The following is a 24927-nucleotide window of genomic DNA, read 5'->3' on the forward strand; positions in this document are numbered from 1 at the left end:
AAAAATACTTTATTGCTAAAAAATGCGAAGTGAGCAAATGCTGTTGGAAAAATGGCACTGATAGACTTGCTCGAGGCAGGGTTGCCACAAACCTTCAATTTGTAAAAAACCGCAATATCTGCGAAGCGCAATAAAGCGAAGCGCAATAAAACGAGGTATGCCTGTATTTACTTGCTAAACTCATGCCCTTTCAGCCCAGGATACCAGACTGTGCCAGACTGCAGATTCACAAAGGATAACCAGGATATAACAGGATGGGTGAATTTTGTCCTCTCACAAATCACTCCTGAAACATCATTTTTAGACAAGATAAGGAATTTTCAGAAGTATCAATACATACTACTATTCTTACAAATAAGGAATTCTTTGCACAGCTATGACATCTAAAACATCCAAGGGGATCATCTTCACATTAAGCTGGGCCACTTCAAATGATTATAACCAAAACCTGCCTCCCTTCTACAAGCTGAAGTGTTAATGAAATGTCTCCCATTCTTCTAGAGTTGTGTGGTAAAGTACACAATGCGGCACTGTGAACTCCGCCTTTATTTCAGCCCCATTTGGTGCCCTTCCCTGGTGCCCCCCTTCCTGGTATTTAGGGGTATAGGTTGTAGCTATGGTGGTCTAAGGACATAGACAAGGCTCTTTGGGTAAATCTGATCTCTCAAATAGTTGGAAAAATTCTTCTTTGCAATTCTTTCCTGGTATTTAAAACAAAAGCATCCATGTACTGCTCTTCAAGTACCTGCATATACACCACATTTCTAAAACACTCCCTGTTAACAACTATGGCCTTCAGCATGACTCAGGAAGCTGCTATAACATACTGGAGATGAAGAATCATACAACACATTAAAATCTTGGTCCTTGTGGCAAGTGAAAGACCTCATTATGGTGCTGAATCATAAAATATCAGTTCAGTCAAAGAGTTTATGAATACAGGAGAATGACAGCAGAACCACAAACTTGAATCAATTTGAAGAGCATGCCCCATGAAGTCTGGTGGGGGTTACTTCTGAATTGCCAGTTCTACTGAAACCCTTTGGAGTTTGCTCCCCAAAACCTGCCACAACCCTTATTTCTGTAGGATTTAAATTCAGTCATTTTTCATTTAAATCAGAACAAAATTTGGCATATAAAAATCCAGCATACCTTCTGATTTGATACAAAAGGACTAAAAAGAGACAAGGGATGGTTGTTGGTAGATTCTGATGTTTCCCACCCAACTGGTACCCTTACTTGTTGAAAGGGGAAAAAAAAATGTTTAGCAGGTTTAGGGATTTTTTTAAAGCACTAGCATGAGTCATTTCAATTTTAAAAAATATATTATTATTTATTATGCTAATGATACTGTCATGGAAGAGGGACTGATCAGTGCCTTGTAATGTTGATAAGATCATTACAAATACTTAATTCAGTACATTTGAAATGCTGAAAAAATTACCGTGATTTTGTTTACTGCAATATCGTCATGTAAAAATATGAAAGCATATTATCATTACAACAGAGAAGTCAATACAAGAGGTTATGCAATACAATCCAAGCAGTTAAGAAACTGTTCTTAAGTAAGGTTTTTCAAGCATTTCAGAGCACTGGTGAGACTTCAAAACCAATACTCTGTGCAGTAAAGGGTGTCACACCGTATTCCTTTAGTCTCCACTTCAGCATATTCAAGTTAAATAATTAATTTACAACTAGAAAATAGCAAGTTTCTTTCTTTCTTTTTTTTTTTTTTTTAAAGGTTTTACAGGCATAGAATGTAAAGGTGTTTACCGTAGTCTTTCCTTCTTACAAATTGAGGCACCGTATTCAATTCCTGCTAAAATAAATGTATTACATTATAGGAACAGCCACACCACATATTTCCCTTACTTCTGCCATCCCCTTTACCCCCCACCAGAATCCTGCCCAAATCACTGTTTCTCTCTCCTAACTGCAAACTGTATTTTCCTGGACAGATTCACAAAGTACAGCTTTTTGAGTGACAAACTGGCAAAGCATAATAGGTGCTCTGGTTTTGTTTATGGGCCACAGCTCCTCCAACATATTCCATTTATTTATTTTCTCCTGGTGAAGAAATCCTCTCTACCTATAATACCCAGGAAGAAATGTGTATGTTCAGGGCTGCAACTTTAGTCTGATTTACCATTTGTTAATGAAGTGCAAGAAATGGGCTCAATATAAAACTTTGCTTCTGGATACAAGTGGTATTCAGGAGCCAGAGTGTATCTGACAGGACTATCTAGCAGCACCATAAATTAGTCCACTGTGCCCATTTGCTGCACACGTGTAGACGGTGATGCTTTACTGCACAAGAAATTAGTCTGCTGCACAGTAAAGCATCTCATGTAGGCATGCCCACACCAGTACTTGTTGCTCAAGCCTGCCTCTAATAAGCCAATCTTCAGGATCAAAACCAAGCTTTGGAAAAACTCAGGTCTGGATTTCTAACCTCTAATCTTGCAATGTTTGGATACCGACTTGTAGTTTGTTGTTATATAGATTTTAAGCTTGATTCTGGACCAAACCTACAAATATATAATACTAACCAATTTAAGAATCAACCTATATCATTTGCAACTAGATTACATCAAGAATATCCAAATGGAGAATAACTCAGGAACACCATGAGCTATGCCTCAAATCTAGAAACTACTTTTCCTAATTTTCAGTCTCTTTGAATTGTGAATCTCCCTTATATATTTTAAATACAAGCAAGTTAACATTTCAAATGCGAAGGAGAAATGTTACTTGAACAGTAAGAAGTGCACAGGGATGCAGAAAGCTGAACCACCAATGACTGGATGCCCATGTTATGAAATACTGCCCTCTGCCGCACCCTCTGCAAAAACACAGGCTGACAGCTATGCCAGGCTAATTCCATTCATGTCATTCCCTCTAAGCTCTCTATCCCTGCAGCTACAGTCTTATTTTTGCAACTTAATTTGCTTTTAAGCTTGTTTTGTTTTTATGAGATAAGCTCTGCATCCTCAACTGGCATCTCTGAATTTGGTGCTCTATTCTACTCTGACATCACCACAAGAGTACCAGTATTTTGTGTATGTTTCAATTACTCTGCCATGAAATACATAAAAGCAATTTTTAAAACACCAGAGAAGAACAGTTACAAAATACATGTACATTTATTCCCTTCAGAACTCAGCAATGGGGAAGTTCAAGCACCACAAGAGTCTAAGGGATGGGGATACAAATCTACCTCTGCAAGTCTGGGAGTCCTCATCCTCTTTGAACTCAAGTTCTGTTTTCTTGGTTTACCCAAGAGTTATATAGCTATCACTGAGGCTCTGGTGACTGTTTTCTTATTATAGGGGTTTTCAGACTTTTTGGATCAGTGTACCCCCGGCGGCTGGATGTAGAGCAGTGTGCAGCGGCAGCCGCCACAAGCAAGCTTCCCTCACCCCCTACATCCAGGCAGTTGGCATCTGTGCAGCACCACGGGAAGTTGCATGGCAGCACTCCATCCCCATCCACGCATACCCCCTATAGCACTCACGTACCCCCAGTTGACGACCCCTGCCTTATAACTGTGTTTACTCATATATAAGACATCCCTGAATATAAGACGACCCCTAATCATCAGATTCTATATAAGGAAAATGTATACATTTGTTATAATTTTCCAGGTATAGAAGCTAATCATTGGAGATTTGCCTTGAATTTGTCCTGCTCCTAATGCTACAGGGGAGAAAAATCAAGGGGGGGGGGGAAGAAGCCTTGCTCTCTGTCCCCCAACTTCTTCCTGCAGCCCCTTCCCCCACTCACTATTCTCAGACCCAGCTCTCCCTGAACACATGGATGTGTGGGGCAAATTTGAAAACAGTGACCTTGAAATCAACATACCTATACCCAGAAACCTAATTCATCCAGAATTGATGCATTTTACCATTTTCAAAACTTCTGCAAGTTTTAGCACAGGTCTTCTATAAACACACATTTAAGCACCACTTCTGTACCTACTTACATATAGTCTAAATGATACACCATATTAATCCAAAGCCAAAAAGATCATGATTTGTCATATAGTTCACTGAGCTGGGCCCCAGCAAAGTCAACACCATTTCAAGCCATGGTGACCCCATAGCTCAGGACTGTTCAGTACACTTGTGTACTCCAGATATCCCACCATAAAGGATTCATGCCCTAATTAGCCCCCAACTTATGACTGCAACTGAATAATTTTGTCATGAATCCTGGGATACTCTGGCTCTAGGTCTATATAAAAATGTATATGTAGATGGACCTAATCCAGCTTCATCTCCTGGAGGGCAGGGGCGCACTAATCATGTACAACAGACTGAGAGGGTATATTGGGGAGCAAGTGTTACTTTGGTGTGGAAAACAGTAGTAAACAGTGCTCAGACAACCTAATAAAGGTGACCTGCAAGGACACAGGCAGACAAAGTGCCTATTGTTGTGCTAGTTGCACAGCAATCGTATGATAGGACATAGCCTACCTAAGCAAGAGACAAATGGCTATAGGAGTGTCAGGGTAGCAACAGCAAGATGCTCATCAGAAGTGGAGAGAGAGAGCTGGGCCAGGGCTAGAAAGTCACCAGAAGTGGGCAGGGCTTGAATGAAATATAAGCCAGGGCTGGAGCCAGGGCAGTCAGTGTGCTCCTGCAAGTTGCAGGGGAAGGAGCTCAGGAGCAGGGAGGCTAAAGGAGACTACCTGGATGACAGAAGAGGCACTAAGACATGCTAACTAGATGCCTACAGGGAAGCAGGGCCCAGTATGGGAGACTGCGGGGTGCTACAGTTGGGAAGTGGATGTTTATGTTGAGACCCAATATGGAGGATGGTTCTCTGTCATAGCCAGAGAGCTTTTTGCATAGCATTGTGGTTTGAACCAGTGGTTTCACTGTGATTGAGGGGTGATTTTGGAGGTCCCATTAGTGCCTAGAAGACATGTATCTGCCTTGAGTCTTGCTGGACGTCAGGCTCAGGGTGCCATCAGAGGCCTGAGACCAGAGGGCCCAGGGAAGGGTAGAGCCTGGAGACCAGGGAGGGTGGGCCGAGAAAGGGGCAGAGCTTGGGGACTAGGAAGCCTGGAGAGCTGGAGCAGACTCAATGCCCAAAGTGGGGTTGAGGTAGAGCCAACGCAGGGTCAGTGCTGAAAGGCAAGGGGCAGAGACCCCAAGAGACTCAACTGATGGGGCTGGGACCCAGAAGCTTGGTCTGGTGTGGTGGGACTAGGCAGCAAGGGGCCATTTAAAGGAATGGGGCAGAGGTCCTGATGAGTGTGTGAGGGCCTGGAGTGGCCAGACATTAGCTTGAGGGCAAAACGCCCCACCTAAGTGTGAGCTGGTAACATCTGTGAAGCATGGGTATGGCTGTCAGGGTGGTATGCAGACTGATTAGCCCATAAAGCATCAGGTGTCCTGGGGACACAGAGGCCAGGAGAGCATACTTAGCAGGAAGGCTGGTTGAGGATCAGGAGAGACAGAGAGATCTGCTAATGGAAGGGCCAAGCTGAGTTTGCTCTAGAACCCTGGGGCAGCTTCCCTTTTCAAAGGTAACAGAGCACATCATTGCATGACAGGCAGAAAAAAGGGGTAGGTAACCTAGAGCCAGAGCGGAGCAAGAGCCAGGTCACTACCAAGGGATGTAAAGGCCCCCATCTGGTGATGTTTGCCAGACACTTAAGACTGGGGAAGAAACAAGAACCACTGGAAATGGGAAAGAAAGTGCAACTCAGCTGCAGCAGTGAAGAGGAAGTCAAAATATATTCAATGTAGTGATTCAACATGACTTGAAAAGGAGTTGGTGCTGAGGAGGGCTGAATGCAACAGGCACTACCACAGATCTTATTCAGATGGGCTACACTGATCTATCCTTTGTGGTAGGTGCACATCAATATGCTTGCCCAATATGGGCCATGTGTTTTATAGCCATGCTCAATGTTAGCTGCATTTAATCAATTTCATAGTTGGTTTTCATTACTGAACACATGCTGATCTTTGGCAACGGTTTACTGATGGACTGTGTATTTAATAAGGTTTCCTTGTGTCTGGATATATGACGAGGATATATTTCCTTGTGCTGATTAGAGAAGGAAAAACGTCATGTTGTATTCGTGTAAATATGGTATAGGGAGGAATTCAACTTTTTGTATTATTGGTAAAATTTTATTCACAAGCCACTGAATCACAAGTTTAATAAAAAATGGTAATTTAGTTAATGACACTGAAGCTCCTCTACAAAGTCTCCACTGCAAGGGCAAACAATTTTTGCTTAAGTCTTAAATTTCCCTTTCAAATACTTCAGTGTCAAACCCAAGCTGTGTAAATGTCACTTCAAAAATGGATCCTGCAATGAAGATAAAGAAATGCAGCTCCTGTCGCCAGTAAGAGATATATGTCAGTGTTCAGTGCCTGGTTAAGATTTTAGAGACCATAAGGAAATGCCCGTAGGCAAGGCAAAAGGAAGGCTGGTTGAAGATCTGGGTAAAAATGAAGTTGGGAATCTAGGTAGAATAAATAAGAACGATGGGACCAGGCAAATTTACAAACATAAGACCTGGGACTAGAGGACTAAATGGCATGTTTGCACTGCCTCTGTGGCAAGCCAGGAGCACTGTCATCTACCTATTTCTGTTCCATATACATTAAATCCCACAAGTCATGCAGTGAGCTGGTGCACAGCAGCCCTGGGCACACACCCCAGACAGAAAGCCTAAGCATGGTTTTGGGCACGTGCCCAAGGACACAGGGCCAACTTTTTTGACAGGTATTTGTGAAAGCCCAGCAGGGGAAGCGATGCTGAAAGGAAACCAGCATGAGTTCATTACAGGTAGATCCTGCCTGACAAACCCTATAGCTTTTTATGATCAGGTCACACACTCCCTTGACACAGAAGCGGAGGCTGATGTCATCTATCTGGATTTTAGGAAGGCCTTCGACACAGTTTCGCATCCTACTCTCATAGGGAAGCTAATGGGCTGTGGACACCTACATAGTCAGGTGGGTGGCTAACTGGCTTAGGGACAACACCCAGAGTGGTGGTGGACAGATCATTTTCAACCTGGAAGGAGGTGGGCAGTGGGGTCCCACAGGGTTTGGTCCTTGGGCTGGTATTATTTAATATCTTAATCAGCAATTTGGACGAGGGTGTGTTGAGCACCCTCTCCAAGTTCACAGACTATACCAAATTATGGGGCAAAGTTAATACACCAGAGGGCAGGGAGCAGTTACAGGCCGACCTGGACCAGTTAGATCAATGGCCAGAATGTAATAGGATGCAATTCAACAAAGATAAATGCAAGATACTCCACCTAGGAAGGAGGAATCCCCAGCACACCTACAGGTCGGTGTACACCTCCTCAGCAGCTCAGAGGCTGAGAGAGATCTTGGAGTCGTAACTGACTCCAAAATGAACATGAGCCAGCAGTGCAATGAGGCCATCAACAAAGCCAATTGCACCTTGCTGTGTATTAGCAGATGCATGACCAGATTGAGGGAGGTGATGCTCCCCCTCCATGCAGCACTGGTCAGGCCGCAGCTGGAGTACTGCGTCCAGTTCTGGGCGCCACATTTCAAGAGGGACACGAAGGATCTGGAAAGGGTTCAGAGGAGGGCCACCCACATGATTAGTGGTCTCTGTGAAAGACCCTACGAGGAGAGGTTGAGAAGTCTGGATCTCTTCAGCCTATACAAAAGACGGTGGAGGGGTGACCTTGTGGCCGCCTATAAATTTATCAGGGGAGGACAGCAGGGAATTGGGGATGCGCTGTTTACAAGAGCACCCCAGGGAGTAACTAGGAATAATGGGTGCAAACTAGTGCAGAGTAGCTTTAGGTTAGACATTAGGAAGAATTTTTTTACAATAAGGGTGGCCAGAGTCTGGAATGGGCTTCCAAGAGAGGTGGTGCTGTCATCTAACTTGGAGGTCTTCAAGAGGAGGCTTGACAATCACCTGGCTGAGGTCATCTGACCTTGGTCCTCTTTCCTGCCAGGGGCAGCGGTTAGACATGATGATCCATTGGGTCCCTTCCAACTCTATAGTCTATGAATAAATCTATGACTTAACAGCACTGGCACAAGAGGCCCCTTTTTTACCTCTCCCTATTCCTATTCATAGCAGCATGCAACTGGAGACTGTGACAGTTTTAAACTCTTCAACTTTGATTTTAAACCAACTACATTTTAAAACTGAAGGGAATTTTTATGATGGCAAAATAAACTCCTGAGAGCAGAGGATGAAATTAAGAAGGGTATAAACTCCACAAAACCAATTTTGGTATGTTTTGTGTCTCAAGTATTAAAAGAAATAAATATATAAACAAATATATAGATGTATGATGCCTTGCTCCCTACTCAACCACAGCCTCTCATGACCTCTCAGCCCATGAAAACCCAAAACCTTGTCCCACAGCTACTGCCAACCTGTTCAACCAATGATATTACTGTTGTGTGTGCTTGCACCCTAAAACACGAATAGCTTTACACAATAATGTGACAATAAATAGTACAGAAATAGAACATGGAAGTGGAGAAGGAGAGAAGAATGCATCTAGGGACTGATTAAATATATGGCTGTCTGTGATACAGATGGGCAACCTTAGATGCATACCAGTAACACCAACAGAAGGCAAAATTTCAGATGCTGCCAATGAAGGAGGAAGAAGAGAAGTGAAACAGTTTTTCTGAGATAGAAAGCAAGAACTGAATATGCAATACTACGGTGTCCAGGGAAATATTATGATAAGGTACATGAAACATTTATATTTAAAAGAATAAGCACATTTTAAGTTATTCCTTTGTGGTAAGTTACTACCTGAATGGGAGAAGAATATAGACAGACTTAAATGATGGAAGATATCACTGAAGCATGCAAGCAGAGTCAAGTTGGACGAGGCAATTATTTTCAAATTTACTAGAACCTTAGCTTAAAGAGACTAAACAAAGAGGGCAAGGTGAAATGATGGATGCAATAGAGGCAGGAGATGAAGGAAAGTGGAGGAATGTGGCATTATATAAAAGGGAGGCAGGTATGGAGGGATTTAGCCTTGACATTAGTTGCAGGTATTCTGCTCAGAGAGAAAGCATAAAAAAGTCCTGAAACCAAGGAAAGGCTAGAAGTCAAACTACTGATCATTAGCTAAGCAGTAAATAAGCACTAAGACAGGGGCAGGGAAAATATGCCCCTGGCCAGGCCATTCTATCCAGCCTGCAGAGCCCCTAAAAAAATAAAAGTAATATTTATCTGCTCCTGGCTGCCTGTCAAAGATGACAGTAACCCAGGGTGGTAGGACCCAGGTGAAGCCAGCAGGACCCAGGAGCAAAGCCGGCCCAGCACCACCTCCAGCCCCCTAACCGGAAGCCTCTGCCTGCTGCAGTTTTCACTGCTTCCCTGCCTGCCTGCCCACCCACAGCTCCAGCACCGCATTACCCCTCTACTGCATTGCCAGACCATGGAAGTACAGGGCTGGAAGCAGGAGGTTGGTGTGCATGTGTCCATGCAATAAGAGGAAGAGACAGAGACAGGCACAGGTGTGTGTGGGGGGGGGGAGGGTGTGAAAAGAGCAAGCACTCAAACAATAAAGAAATTATTTCAAATAATACAAATAAGATTAATGAGGAGTAACAGGATTAAATTATTAAGGGAAAAATATATGACCATGTTGCCTCACATATAAAACACACACACACACACACACACACACCTTTTCTCCAAAACCCAGCTCATAGTGGGTTAGTGTGTGTATTATATTCAAGGAAATATAGACAGGGTATGTTAGTGGTGCTCAAAGGTCCTGCAGGCCATATCTGGCCTGCAGAGCCAAGCCATCCAGCCCATGGGGCTACCTCTGACCCAAGAAATTTGGCACCAGGGGAGCAATTTCAACATTAATTGCCATGGCTCTGGGAACCACAGCAAGTAATGTTCTTACTGCTCCCACACTGCCAAACTATTAGACATGTGGGAAGCCTCCTGGCATACAACTTGGCCTTGGACACTGCCTCAGACCTGGTAAATGGAGCCAGCAGCAAGCACAGAAATAGGCTCAGCTCCTTAGCTACTGCAACTCAGTTACTACAAGGAACAATCTATTTTTCTTCATGCTGCTTTTAAAAAAGCAAGATGTGCATTATATACAGGGGCATGCTGCATGTGAGAAAATATGGTAATACCAAGCGATCTTATTAACAACATGAAGTTAAGAAGTAGTCTTGCAAAGGAAATTTAAAACCCAGTAGTACATTCTAATTATGTTTTTAAAGAACTGGCAATTTTAATCCATTCCAAAATGCTAAATCTGTCAAGTTACTAACAAGAGCCCCATTTTTTATTCTCAAAAAATCCCACCAGGCACACAACTACTGTTTTTTTCATGATCTACTGACTGTGGGGGGGGGAGGGGGGAACAACACACATAAGAAAATCCTAAGACATCATGACCCAGTAGTAGATCAGGTAAAGAAAGAGATAGTAACAGAGCACCCAGGAGTGTCCCCACAAATCTTTTCTTTAAATTCAATTTAAAATGTGAAGACACCAATGACTTATCTTTTACTATCATTCTATGACAAGCATACCTTAGTTATTATAATGAATACAGCTCCCTCTTGTGGCTGCAAGATAGTGGAACTCACGCAATGAAATAAAAGTAGAGATAGTACAAAAATCACAATCATAGAGGTTTAAAAAAAGACAAATACTGCAAGTAGTTTTCTTTACTACTGTTTTTACACTGGCTCTGCTCTTGCTGAAAGGGCTCCAGAACTAAATTACTTTCTTTTTCGCCATTCCATTTTTGACTACTTTCTTCCGATGTAGAGCAATTCCAACCTCTTTCAGTACATTTCTAGCTCGCTTGTAGAACCAGGATTCTAGCTAAGGTCTGAAATTTGAAGTCTAAGCTCTGGAGACTGTACATCAAACAAGACACCTTTTATTATTATCCTTATATCCTTTTCACTATTACAGTTGGAACACTGGAAACATACAGAAAAGTTGCTTACCATTATCTTTAAACCTCTGAGAAAAATAATGTATATCTACGCAAATGAAAATCCATACAAGACCTCCTGAAATGTGGTGTTAAATATTCTGTAGGGGAAAATTCTTAATTCCTCAAACAGATGCTTCCTGTGGTTTCATATGCAAGAACAATACAACCTGCTGGTGACAAGCATTGCCTTCTGAATGGAGCTGACACACATAAGGACATTTAAGGCCCTGTGGACTGAACACTGACTCCCTTTTTGGCTTGATCCATGTGTGCAGGCACACATGGTTTGTGGTGCTGCAAACCTCTTTGCAGTTCCATAAATCGTATGAGTTGCACATTACATCAGTGCGAAGCACTGCTAATTTTGCAGCACCGGGGCAAAATTTGCTACTGGGATTTCCGCCTGCTCAGGCACCCCTATGCCCCAGCCAGCTGTTCCCTGGCTAGCTGGGGTGCAGTGTGCCTTGACACAGAGCAGAAAGGAGCTCTGGGCTAGCTGCTGCCCTGTCTCTATGCACCTCAGCTTGGGGGCTCTCCCGCTCCCCTATCTCAAGGTACAATGCGCCCCAGCCAGTCCCCTGCTACAGCACACTGAGCAGCAGGACAATGTGTCCCTCTGCAAAGCACATGGGCAGGGGTGTGCACTGCGGCAAAGTAGTGGCACAAATCTGTACTGGTATTATTTGTGACACTGCAAAGGCACACCCCTGCTCATGTGGACCTGGCCTTAGAGTCTATCTAGAATCCCAGAAACAAATATTTTTTGGACTAAAAATATAATAGAAATATAAAGGGGAAAAAAAAAGTCATTGAGTATGAAATGCACAACAAGCAAGCTAGTGCATCTGATATTGCTGTTGCTGGTATTGCTCTGAACTACTATGCTAGAGCTCTCAAAGTTGCACAGAATTTACAAATGAAAACGTTATAAATTAAAGACTAAAATCTGACTGGGCTTTGATCTCAGTTCACTTCCCTATAGAAAAGTGTCTACACTGCAGAAATTGCCCCCAGTATTTAATAGCTCCAGAAGCACTGTTTGAATGCTTCTGAACTTGCTTATGAACTTGGAGACTGAACATCCTATTATGGTCAAAAAGACAAATGAGGGAAGATGCCTGGCTTCTGTATGTATTGTGAACCAAAGAATTCAACGCCCAGGGAGACCCATTCCACACTAAGTTCATAAGCTTTTTAAAAAACATTTTTTGAACTAAAACAGAAGAAAACGTAATAATCAACTCCTCAGAGTAAGAACGTTGATTTCGCACAGTCCAGGTAAATCTATTTTCAGGCCTATCACTTTTGATAGTGCCTTTATTTCTTTAGCTTGTAGACTCTGCAATCCTCTTACAACTGAATTAGCACGAGACCATCTGTTGGCCTACCTATCTACCTTCCAATGAAGTCAGTGGGACAGGTGAAGGACATAAACACTCAATGTCTCATGAGAAGTGTACTAGAGTGTGCTGCCTAATTTGCTGTGTGGTTCCATTTTTTAAATAAGTTTTGAAAAGCAAAACAGATTCTTGAATTTATGTCCTAATTTCTTAATTCAGAGAACAAGTACCCATATTTGAACTGGTCACCTCCAGATGGCAGATGTGGTCAGATCTCATTTCAAATTACAGATAGGAACTGCATGAAATGATGTATCCATAAGGGTAAAGAAAATGTATATTCCATTTGATAAGTACTTGATGAACTTCAGGCATCAAGGCATTTTCATTTATTCATCCTTTTTCTGGATTTTTTTCTAGCAAGTCACAGACTTCTGTTTGTTAACTGGATTGAACAATACATAGTCATTTCTTCATTGGTACTACACACATACACTTTTCATCCTCTCAATATTTTGCAGATACAAACTTATGCTGCAAGAGTCTACTATGGCAGAAGTATCCCTGTTTTATAGATGGGGAAACTAAGCTAGAGAAGTTTCATGACTAACCAAAGGCCACATGAGATATCAAAACTGGAAATGGATATCAAATTCTTGTGCTCAAATAAAGTCTCTCTTTTCTAAGCTGAAGTAGCCATAGAACCGCAAATATGCTTACTGTTAGATAGTCAATATGCACTTATTTCACAGAAATAAGTATTTTTTAAATCATACGAGACAGATGTTCCACAGTGCCCTTGTAATTCTACAAACACTTTGTAAGTACCATATCTTGCTGTTATAATGGAGCCCAGTTAAAAGGAAAGAAGTTACATAAACACATTCCTAAAAGGAGGCATTGTTTAGACACTAGTTATACATAGAGAGACTACCTCCCAAAATAAAAAGGTGGGCAAAACATGCTTTGTGGGCTATTTAAAACTAATATGCCTGCAGTTAAGCTTCCTATTCACCGAATTATAATTTCATTAATAACCCGAACTCTCTTAGATGAAGACCCATCAAATACTTACCCATGCAATAAAAAAACCCCTCTTTAATTGACTTTTGCATGTTATTTTAATTTATCCTACCTGAGGATTCCAGCTGGGATCCAGTTTTTTCACTGTGGCAATGTACTCCTGCATAGCCTGGTGAGGACTTGAATCTCCTAGTGCTTTCCATGCTTCCCTGGGGTACAAAGCAAAAGATAAATGACTAATTCAATAGAAATAATACAACCATTCTTATTCCCTGTTACCAAAGTGAAACATTCTGATCAGGAACAGCAAAAAGATCTTTTACCCAATTTAAAATCCTCAATCCTTTAGTCAGGCCTAAAATCAATATTAGCCGCACAGCATCACCATGGAAATTCTTAGTAATTACAGCTGGCTAGGACATGTACAGTTTTATTAAAGCCAAAATGTTCCACAGAGATGTCCTTCTTTCCACAAAAAATGTCCTTTGAAAAGTTTTGGGTTCCAACAGACAAGAGAAATTCTATAGCTGGGTAGACAAGATACTAGCCTGGGAAGTGAGAGACCTACATTCAAGCCACTGCTCTGACCAACATAGAATGACCTGGGATGTAAAGCTCTGCTCAAAATCGAGTTACAGTGATTTAAACCTCAGCTGTCCATATTCCAAGATCAGCATGCTATTAATGACAACACAACCTCTACCTCTTTAGACATTCCAGCAATGAAATGACAACAAATTTCAAAACCTGTTTTGCAGCAACTTTTGAGAGCTGTCATCCTGCAGTCAGCTCTATCAATTGTTAAGAAAGAGAACAAGAGAGAGTAAATGTAGAGCAACATTCTAGGCCCCCCGGATTGCAAACTGTCTAAAAGAAATGACAAAAAATACCAAAGATTTTTAGGAATTGCAAGGATTTCCTCTTACCATTTCTGCTTCCCCTCAAAATCAAAGAAGCTGGGCTTTGGAGTATTACAGGTCCCAAATTTGACCTAAGGAGGATAAAATGTCCTTTGTTAGAACAAATAGTCAAGAGTGGCAAGTTTAACATAGGATTATAATTAGTTAGCCAACTCATGTCAGCAGGTTTAAAGATCTGTTAGCCTCTTGATCTCAGAGTAAATTTATACTCTTATCAGATCAACAGTTGTATACCTCAGGTCTTTCCTGAAAAACCCTCAACTCCCTTTTATATTTAAACCATCTCCCACAGACAACGGCACCTCTGCTTCCTGTTGTTTTCTGTAAAGGATGTAAGAGAAAATTCTGATATGCAGCTCATTTGTTTTGCATACATTTTTACTCAACATTACCTTGATTACCCATCTGAATATTTCATCCTCCACCAGACTAGAAAGAAATCCCATTGTTTAGAGTAGCTACATAGCTAAAACAATGGAAGATGAAATTCACTTCCTCCTGCACAAAGCCTAATGGAACAGGCTTTATTTAATTACCTTTGATGGTCATGTTGAATAAAAGAGGACAAACTTGTAGTGGAGAAAGGCCACTTGCTTTCTCAATTTCCTCCAGAGGCATCCAGCAGCACAGGAACAGGAAGAGAAGCACCAGACACTGAAAAGTGAGTACAGGCTGCAGCATGGTGGGATAAACCAATCCCTCAGAAACAAAGTGTTAAAGTAGGAGTAGAAGTAGATAAGAACAACAAACTCCATTCAGGAAGGGAGGCAAGAAAAGGAAACTAGCAACCAGAAAAATGTTAATGGATGGGTGCTAATCAGAACAACATGCTGGGGTGGAGAGACCAAATGATACTGAAGAAGATGAGATGGTGATGAACTCACATTTTGGAGAGGGTTAGCAAATTCTACATGTAGACACAAGAGCCCAATGCTTATTTGCATTAAGACCCTCTTAAATAGACCACTCATGTAAAAAAGACCTAAGCCTACTCAACACTACAAAGTTTTGCCAGCAGAACTCATATCTCTATAGCAGAACCGTCTTTTTTGCAAGCAGTTATACCACCTCCACCAAGGAGACTAAAGGTTCAGCCACTGTCCAGAAGTACAGTTACAGACACAGCTACGTTCTCTACCAGCTGCTATTGTCCCTTCAGTTGTTGGTGTCTTTCTGGAAAGGAAGGAGGTTCTACTGGAAGCAGCAGGTAAATGTGAACAAGATGGCAGTGTAAATAGAAACTGAACCCAGGACATTTCTCCAGACAATAGCATATTCACTAATGTAAGGAAAGCCGTCCTCCACTTTCTTGCCTTTATTGGAAGAAATCCAATAGCCACTCTTTTGTTCACCTGCAATGGTATAAATGGGATGCCTAAAGACCATCCCAGCAGAAGCTAGCTATGCTGCGTCTGCCTAGAGCTCATACCCCAATGGTAGGAGCGGTAGGTAGTGTTCCAAGCACAGACCAATGCTAGAACTGGGACCCGAGTCAGGAACAAAGATTGAGAAGCCAACGTTCTTTGAAGAGCAGCTCAGGAAGAGTTCAATGCTCAATTTTACCTTAAAGGATCAAGTAAGTACTGTAGAGAATAAAGACAGATAGTACACAACTTAGCACCTGTTGGCTACTTCTCTGTAAATTACTTAAAGGCACATACAAGGGGTGATCAAAAAGTTCTAAGACTTGCCCTTTATTTTAAAGAATAGTGTACAAACAACATTTTTATGAGCTGCCCCCTTCAAAGTAATCTCCCCCAGATGATATGCGCTTGTCCCAACGTTCCTGCCACTTTCCGAAGCAATGCTGGAAGTCTTCAACTGTGAGTTTTTTGAGTTCTGCTTTCACGTTCTTATGGATGGTTGGGTTGTCATCGTCTTTCTTTCAGCTTCATTTTGATTTTTGGGAACAGAAAAAAGTCACATGGGGCTAGGTCAGGTGAATATGGAGGGCATGGTATCAAAGGAATGTTTTTTTCAGCCAAAAATTCTTGAATGGAGACAGCAGTGTGTCAAGGAGCGTTGTTGTGGTGCAGAAACCATCGACCATTTTCACACAGCTCGCGGCGGTTTCTTCTAACTTCATCCCTCAATTGAATCAAAACTTCTTTATAAAAGGCCTGATTGATTGTTTGACCACTCGGTACAAATTCCTGATGAGCAATACCCCGAACATCAAGTCTTAGAACTTTTTGAGCAAACCACGTATTAGTATGTTGCAGTTGGATTTACAGCCCCTGCAATTATGGAGTCATGACACTAGACAGAGAGTGTATCAGTGCCCCTTCCTCTGGCTTCATCTTACCTGTATGTACAGACAGGACTCATTTCACATACTTTAAAGATAAATCCATTAAGATTTACAACAACAAAAAAAGGGCACATGAAATTATTTTTAAAGAAAGTGCACAAGTATGCCTGCACAGGTAACTGATTGGAGTCCTTAAATGTGTGACTCAGAGGCCATTCTTTAATCACTCATAAATGACCATATGTCTGATTCAGATTCCCAGTTAGTACCCACTAACATGCCAGAGGCCCACTTAGAGCAAGACTGTTGCTGCTGTTGCTCCAAATGAAATAATCCTCTTAAAAGCAGTTTTATAGTAAGTCTCCTATAATGCATGGTTCAAATAGCACACAAGAACTATGGCAACAGCTGTGAGGTTTAAATGAATCTGAAAGAATACACGTGGGCACTTGTTTTGTAGAGAAAAGTGACAATCTGTTACTCTGACATCACTAGTCAAGAAGAAGCAAGACGTAGCCATCAAACTACAAGAAAGTGCTCTTGGCTGTTCAAACAGTTAAACTGCTTGATTACCTAACATCACTTTAAGGAGATGTTTTTATGTTTAGCATAATCATTTAAACCATTTCAGCTCTTTTAAAAGGATACAAATTTGGGGGATATGCTACTTTTTATTCAGAATTTTACCAGAGGAACAAGCTACTTTTACTTTAAATGAAAAAAGTTTTACATTTACTCTTTCACAGTAAATGTTTTACCTGTTTAAATCATGACATTTCTCAGTTGGCCCCAGTGCCCTCTTAATGCAGATTTTTTTTTGCCTGATGGGGAACAGGATCCAAAGCTTAAATATTACTATGCTTTTCTAGTCATTCTGATTCTTTTTATGTCACTTTAAATATTTTCTTTTGCACTCAGAAAGTGAGCAGAATGCATTTTAACAAAGTGATAAATGTAAATGAAACATGATCTACTATCATCACAGAACAACTTGGCCTAGGAATTTTCTAATCCATTTTCCAAAACGCATACAAAATGCCCAATCATCCCAGGAGTCATTTACCTTTCTTACCAATTATCCTTGATCCGCTTCAAAACCTGACCGTATCCTCCCCAACACCTCCGCAATTGACATTCACCAGTTTTCCCATACTAAGCAATAGCATAACCACCACTGATACCAGCACAGATTTAGGAATAATGCCTTACCATGTTCTATAGAAAAAAACCATAGTATGAACACCCTGCTTGCCATTTTATGATGCATCAAGAAACAGTATTAACACCACCAGTAATTAGTAAGAGGCTTAGCTGTAAATGACCACAGAGGAATAGGTGAGCTTCCCTATTCACTCATAGGAAAAATATCATTCTTACCAAGTCTCATCCAATGTGACAACAATGGTCTGTGGTATAGTAAGCTGCAAAACAAAATACCCGTACTTATCTTCTAGACTGATGGATTAATGTTCTCTTATATATATATAAAAACAAAACAAAAACAAAACCAAAAAAAAAAAAAAATCACACAAAAGGCACAAAGAAACCTAGGATTAAACAAAATTAAATACCTACAGGTTGAGAGCCCTATTTCACAAATAGTGTTGGAGTTCTAGATTTGCCTGGACTCATTATTTAGATCAACATTTCTCAACTCATGGGTCACAATAATATTTCAAAGGACCACAAGCAGGGGAAGGGGTTGGTGGGGAGCTGTGTGGCTGGGCTGGCAACACAAGGGCTGGTGCCCATGCTCACGGGCATGGGATGGCCCAGAGACACTCTTCAGGGGGTGGGAGGGGCTGTGACCAGACTGCCTGGTGCGGGACAGGAGCCCCAGCCCAGGGCAGGGGGGGTGCCACAGGCCTCCTCTCCTCCTCCCTCCAGCCTGTACCAGGCCGGACTTCTCCACTGCCACCCAAGTTGGCTGGGGGGAGCTGAGGGCCCCCTTCAGTGGGGGTGGGGAATGGGGAACTGTGGGTCAGGACAAGCCATCCATCTTGGCAAATGGGTCCTGGTATGAAAAAGGTTGAGAACCACTGATTTAGATAGATACTATGAATTCCTCCAAATATTATGGATCATGCACAGTAAAGTACTGGTCTCTTCTTTGATCTCCTCTATATGTACCATAGTAATTTATATAGCCCCATCACTGCAGTATCTGAGAGTCACATAATCTAAGGTGTTTATCACCCCAGTAACCATATGACATAAGGAAGTATGACCATCCTTATTTTACTGATGGGGCCTTGAAGCAGGTGATTTAATGACCTACCAAAAGTCAAACAGAGTCTCTGACAAGGCAGAGATTTCAACTCAGGTCTCTAGAGCCCTAGGATAGCAACCTCACCACTAAACCGTTTATCTTTCCTTACTGAGGCTGAGCCCTAATGATCCTTAATAACAAGCTCTGAAAAGCTCATTAAAGATGGCAAATAAGTAACTCCACTCTCTTACTGTCAGGTCTCCTACACAAACAAAATCACAGCTAAGGGCAATACAAATCTGAAACAGTTTCCAATAAAATGTTATGAAAATCCAAAAAAAAAAGTACATACCTAAATAGTTTTAGATAAATCATGCACAGCTTTTGAACAGATTTCTCTGCATTTACTGTTACCTCTTATGATTTTTTTTAATCTTAAATCAAAGCCTTTAGCAACAAGAAACATTAAACTGAGGAATGCCAGGGATACCAAATGGTGAACAGATGAGTCAGCACCTTCTATGCAGTAGCAGTACCACTGTCCACTGGAGTAATATATGTGTATCCTATTATGTATACTGATACAACTTCTATAATTAGTGAGAGTAACATTGGGTTAAGTCCTACCCATTTTGATTTAAATCCCCAAATGCCATAAAATTCAAAATTAACACAGCCCAATCCTGCAGCACCCATCCATGCAAAAACCTCTCTAACAGAAGTGATGTTCCCATAGGGACCACAGGACGCAGGCTCTGTCCGTAACCAGTGTGTTCAGGCAGTACGAACAGTCTTCTGTAAGGCTCAATAATCATCACAAAAGGGTGATGCAAAAACAGAGTGGGACATCCTCGCTTTTCATAGTTTCATAGTTTCTAGGGTCGGAAGGGACCCGAGTAAATTATCTAGTCTGACCCCCCACCATGGCAGGAAATAATACTGGGGTCAAATGACCTCAGCAAGATGTTCATCCAACCTCCTCTTAAACACCCCCAGGGTAGGGGCCCAGACCACCTCTCTTGGAAGTTGGTTCCAGATCCTAGCCACCCTGATGGTGAAGTAGTGCTTCCTGATATCTAGCCTTTTGCAGCAGTAACCTGAAAACTTCAGTTATTGAAATGTCTGATGCCTTAATGAGCTTAACAAACCTTTTTTGCTTGGAACAAACAGGTTTTGTGAAGAAAAAAACCCAGCTCCTAGTTATTTCAAGGCAGTCATTAAGCTCTTCATTTCCCCTCTCACAACTAGCAACCCCCTAAAATCTGATATGAAATGTCAATGCAATCATGAAGTTGATAAATTATGCTACCACCCTTTTCCCTCTCACTTTAGCCACAAGACACTTAAAGATAAAGAAAAAAGGCTAGGTTGTAGGCAACAGAAATCTTGAGACACTAAAAGATAAAAGGACTACGTGACAGGCAACATAAAGTTCCTAGGCATAAAGAAGGCTTGTCAAAAATTTGATGCATCCATTGTGTCATATCTATCTATTGACTGACTGACTGACTGACACACACACCTTTTAAAGATATAGTATATATATTTTATATAGATATACATAAAGCGATAGATAAACCTCTCTCTTCCAAAGTTCCTTTGGTCACAATTCTCTGCCTCCCAATCATCTTCTACCTCCCCCAACAAAATTCCTGGCACTTGGGGCTGAATCCACAAAGGGGCTTGGGAATGAGGATGCTCATTTTTTACAATATCCCATTACAAACTTGGTTCCTGTGTGGAAACCACTGAGGCAGGCACCCAAGCTCCCTATACAATGCATGAGAAGAGTCAAGAGCAGATTTACACCTTACAGACTAACCAAAGTAGATCACACGCACACACATTCTATACATAATCTCACACACAAACACATGCAGCACAAGCTTTTGTGAGCTGAAGCTCACTTCTTTGGATGCTGATGGGGGTTAGGTAGCTCATAACGGAATGCAAAGCAATCAGCACCAAGGAGGGAACCACCTAGGTTACTCAATAGGGAATGCTGTTGAGAGAGGCATATCCTAAATTCTGGTCGACCTTAAGGTTTTAGGAGCCCAACTTGGGTTGCAGGCACTTAGGTCAGATCAGGATTCACTGGGCTGCAGAACCAAGTTATTTCTTTCTTCCCAGCTCTGGCTCAATGCATCTTGAATTCTTTTTTGCAACCTGGCTCAACCTGTTCCACTCTCTCTCACTGCTATTCTATAAAGCTAATCTGGGAAGTACACCCTCCTGGGAGATGTAGGTTTGAGCCTCCCTCCTCAAGCCCAGGCCTACAATCCAAGTGTCCTACATTCGAGAAAGCATTCTAACTATGGAGCTACTGTGACAGAAAGAAACACTACCATCATCTCCTCCACCCATGGTTGTTTTTTTTTTTTTCCCAACAGAAGTGGCTGTGCATCTGTGTTTTGTGCAGAGCTCACTTCTGTCAGTATGTGTAAAGAGCGATCTGGGCACATCTACGGCATCAGGCCCCTCAGGGAACTTAGGCAGAAGTTTTCTTATTTTGAAGATCCTGATCAGGATTAGGTGCTAAACTACTCACAGCCCCATCACAATGGCAACAGTTCTGAAAACATACAGAAGCAAAGCTTTTAGCACTAAAGCAGTTGTTCACAATCTTTTTTTGCCACAACCTGCTGCTGGGAGCAGAGTGCAGCGGGGCCGAGGGATGGGGACAGGGGAGCTCCCAGCATGCAATGCGGCTCATCGTTTGTGCAGTGCCATCAGCATTGCCCCATGACCCTCATTTGGGAACAGCTGCACTAAAGGAACTTTACTGGCAAAAACTACAGTGTCTCTATACTTTACAAGCCTAGGGAGTCAAATAGGGTTTTTGAGGATAATATTCTTGAATTTAAGCCCCTAAATTTCACTTAGGCCCTTTGGTGGATTTCAACTTTGACCTCTTCTTTCTTGGACATGATGCCCAACAAAGTCCTTTTTTCCACTGAGTACAGTTAATGGTGGCCTTGGTCCCTTCCCCCTCCCCACCTCAGACATTCATCGCCTGCTGGCAGATGGCAGCTTTGGCCCTGCAAAAAGTTCCAGAGAAGAGATCCTCTCTTTCTCTAACGCTGTAGCTTCTTTGTTTGCTTCCCTTTCTACAACTCTCCATGTACTTCTTTACATTAAAGAAAAAGACAGACATTTTTAGAAACAACAGAGAACATGAAAACCAAGCATCATGTGGCAGCCAGCTCACTACAAACTACAATTAATGATCCACAAGATATAACTTGGGAAAAATTCACCTATGACATAGTAAAACACCTTCCCTTTTATCAAAGAATTCAAGTGCTAGCAGTGAGACAAGTGTTTTCAGTTTAGAAGGAAAATCAGTGGGAAAGTCTATGTGGCTAACCAACCCAAAATTACTGAGGCCATGGAAAGACATAACTTTTAAAATGCATCAAATGCCACTGTACTTCAAAGTGCTTCAAAAATTAAGAACTTCAGTTAACACACTTCCCAGAGAGAGCATTTCAAAATCACTCCAAAGGCTTGCAACATCCTACTCTTCACCTAGGAAGCACAATAGGGGGTTGCTTGGTCCTGGAGCTCCACTCGCCACCACACCCCCAACACATATAGGAGAGCACTGTTGACTTACTGTACACTCCACTTTGCCTCTTCATGGAGTGAAGGGGAAAAGAGTTGAGCCCTGTGGGACACGGGAAACCATGCAACCCCCTGTTGCAGTCCATACAGTATTCACAAGTAACATTTAAAGAACTTCAAAGAAGTTGCTTATTGATCAAGGGTTGCTGCTTTCTGCTTTCAAAGAAGTCACTGTTCTCTGGAGTGCATTTTCGGAGCACTTCATAGGTTGTGTATTTCTGTCTGCTCACCATTTGAAGAGTGCTCTAAATGTTATATCTGTCCATGACCCAAGTATAGCCATTTTCACTTACAACTTTCAGGTTAAGCCACACATCTCTAGCCAAACCCTGAACAATAATCTGACAGAGATGTGACTGGAATAAGTTGAACCTAAAGATTAACAAAAAAGACATTTCCAATTCACTGACTTTGAGCACCAGTCAATTTCTGTGTTGCATTTTTGTACATGCAGGGTCTTAACACAACAGAAGAGGGAAAATCATGTACAAAGATGGGGAAAAAAGGACCTTAGAACTGAAAAATATCAGCAGGAGTACCCCAGAGCAGGCATGCTACCTGAAGCCACTAACGAAGTGACTTGGTTTCAAACTGATGAACTACATATCCCAATATTTTCCTTATTAAATGTTCAACTAATTATTCCAATCATATGGAAGATACTTCAGGGTCTTGCCATAAATGGTACAAAGTACTCATTTACAAAATAGCTGCAAATCATCCCATGGTCAGATACATAATTGGAGTATCAGAGACGGGCTATATCTCCAACTTCATACCTATTAAAACTTCCCTTGTGTGTTTTCTTTTCTTGTAGAGAGACTAGATTGTGGTCACTCCAGGAAAAAATTATACCAGCAGATTTTTATAATAAAGATTGCTGGACTAATTTTTCCTGGAGTGACCACAGTCTATTCTTCCCTTATGCCTTTTTAAGACCCTGCATGTACAAAAAAAGGCAACACAGAAATTAACTGGACACAACGTGTTGTCAGATGCACAAAGTCAGCAAATTGGAAATGTCTTTGTCATTAATCTTTCAGTTCGACTTATTCCAGTCACATATCTGTCTGATTACTGCTTTTTATAATAAAAAGCTGTTGATTTTAGGAAAAGTGTCTTAAAAATAATACTATCAAATGTTTAAGAGGCTCCTTTAAACATTTCTTAAATTAAAGGAATCCAGTCCCACCTACCCAGGGTCAGTGCATGCAAACTGACTGTGAAATGGATCAGAAAGTCTGAAAGTGACATGAAAAACTCTCCAATCTGTTTTCAGAGACTGATCTATGCCCTTGGCCCTGCAATCAGCCAAGCAGGGACAGGTTCTTGAGGGCAGCCCCACTAAACTACGCAAGGCTGTACGGGGCAGGACCCCCTCTTGCAGGATCAGGGGCTCCCCAGGGAAGAGCAGAAGCAGCATTAGCCTGGCAGCAGAAGCGTTTCTCAACAGATCGTGGGAGCTACCTAGGAGGGAGCAGCACCCCCATACTTACCGCCTGTGCTCTGGAGCAGGGGGAGGAAGAAGGCACGGGTGAAACAGCAGTTGTGATGAGAGGGAGCTCTGCCTCCTGGCCCAGGGGCACCTCACCCACATCAGGCTTTGGGGCACCTCAGCTCAGCCCTACGCCTGCCACCCTCTGCACTGGCAGCGCCTGTAGCACAAGTGCGTGGGGCCGAGGTGCAGCCCGGTCCTGCCCGGTGCGGGAGGCGGCGGGGGGGAAAGATCGCTCATCCGGAGCCCCGAGGTGCCGTAAGTAGGCTAAGAGCTGCGCAGCTGCCCGGCTCCCGGGGGGCTCGCGTGTCTCGGAGCCGCCCCCACCCCGGCGGCGGGAACCCGCTCTCACCTGCTTGTATCGTGCGTACAGGTAGAGCAGCTGCTCCTTGCTGGCCGCCCCCACCAGCCCCGGCAGCCGCGCCGCCGCCCGCTCGAACAGCTCCGCCAGCGCTTCCGCCTCCTCCTCCGCGCCCAAGCTGAGCTCCCCGCCGCTGTCGCCCGGCCCCGCCGCCAGCTCCGGGGATGCCATGGCCGCGCCGCTCACTCCCGCCCCATCCCGCGCCCGCCGGGCTGTGACGTGGGGCCCCCCCTGCCCTCCCGCATGGGAGGCGCGGCGCGAAATCCGGTCCCCGCTCCCGGCAGCAGCAGTTCGCAGCCCGTCCGTGCCGCGCGGTGCAGCGCTGTTGGCGGCGCGAGCGAAACGCGGGCAGAGGCCGGAAGGTTCCGGCCGAGAAAGGTTCCCCACCCCCGGGGCTGCCCGACAGAGGGGCGGCGAGGGGGCAGTAGGGGACCCTGAGCCCGGGGGTGGGATTTAGGCATAGGCTGTGCTTGCTTAGGATCAGGGCAGCCCCGTGTTGTAGCACGTGTTCCAACGCTTCTATCTGCCTCGGCTGTCCTAGCGAGACAATTCCCCCCAGTACCCAACATAAATTTCCCTTGCTGTAATTAAAAACCATTGATCACCTAAGATCAATGATCAATGGCTTTTAATCAATTAATTTAATTAACTGATTAATTAATGGATTATTAACTATAATATATTGTTAGTTATAATATAATTATGAATAATTTAATAATACATTTAATTAAG

General features: G+C 42.7%; 1 protein-coding gene across 2 annotated transcripts in view; it reads right to left on the reverse strand.

The window, feature by feature from the left end:
• ACBD6 (acyl-CoA binding domain containing 6) overlaps positions 1-24498 on the reverse strand; it is a 130019-nt gene extending 105521 nt beyond the window's left edge. The window contains exons 1-3 of one of the 2 annotated variants that reach the window (XR_002100189.1): positions 24187-24498; positions 14262-14326; positions 13448-13544 (exon numbers count right to left, since the gene is read on the reverse strand). Coding sequence is in view for 1 of the 2 variants with exons in the window: in XM_019530939.1 (XP_019386484.1) it covers positions 13448-13544; positions 14262-14326; positions 24187-24366 (342 nt within the window). In the remaining variant the exon portion in view is untranslated. The remainder of the gene's footprint in view (positions 1-13447; positions 13545-14261; positions 14327-24186) is intronic. The other variant, XM_019530939.1, reaches the window with a different exon arrangement.
• Positions 24499-24927: the final 429 nt, after the last annotated feature.

Source organism: Crocodylus porosus, unplaced genomic scaffold (genome assembly GCF_001723895.1).
Source record: "Crocodylus porosus isolate Cpor-Errol unplaced genomic scaffold, CroPor_comp1, whole genome shotgun sequence".
Classification (NCBI taxonomy): Eukaryota; Metazoa; Chordata; order Crocodylia; family Crocodylidae; genus Crocodylus; species Crocodylus porosus.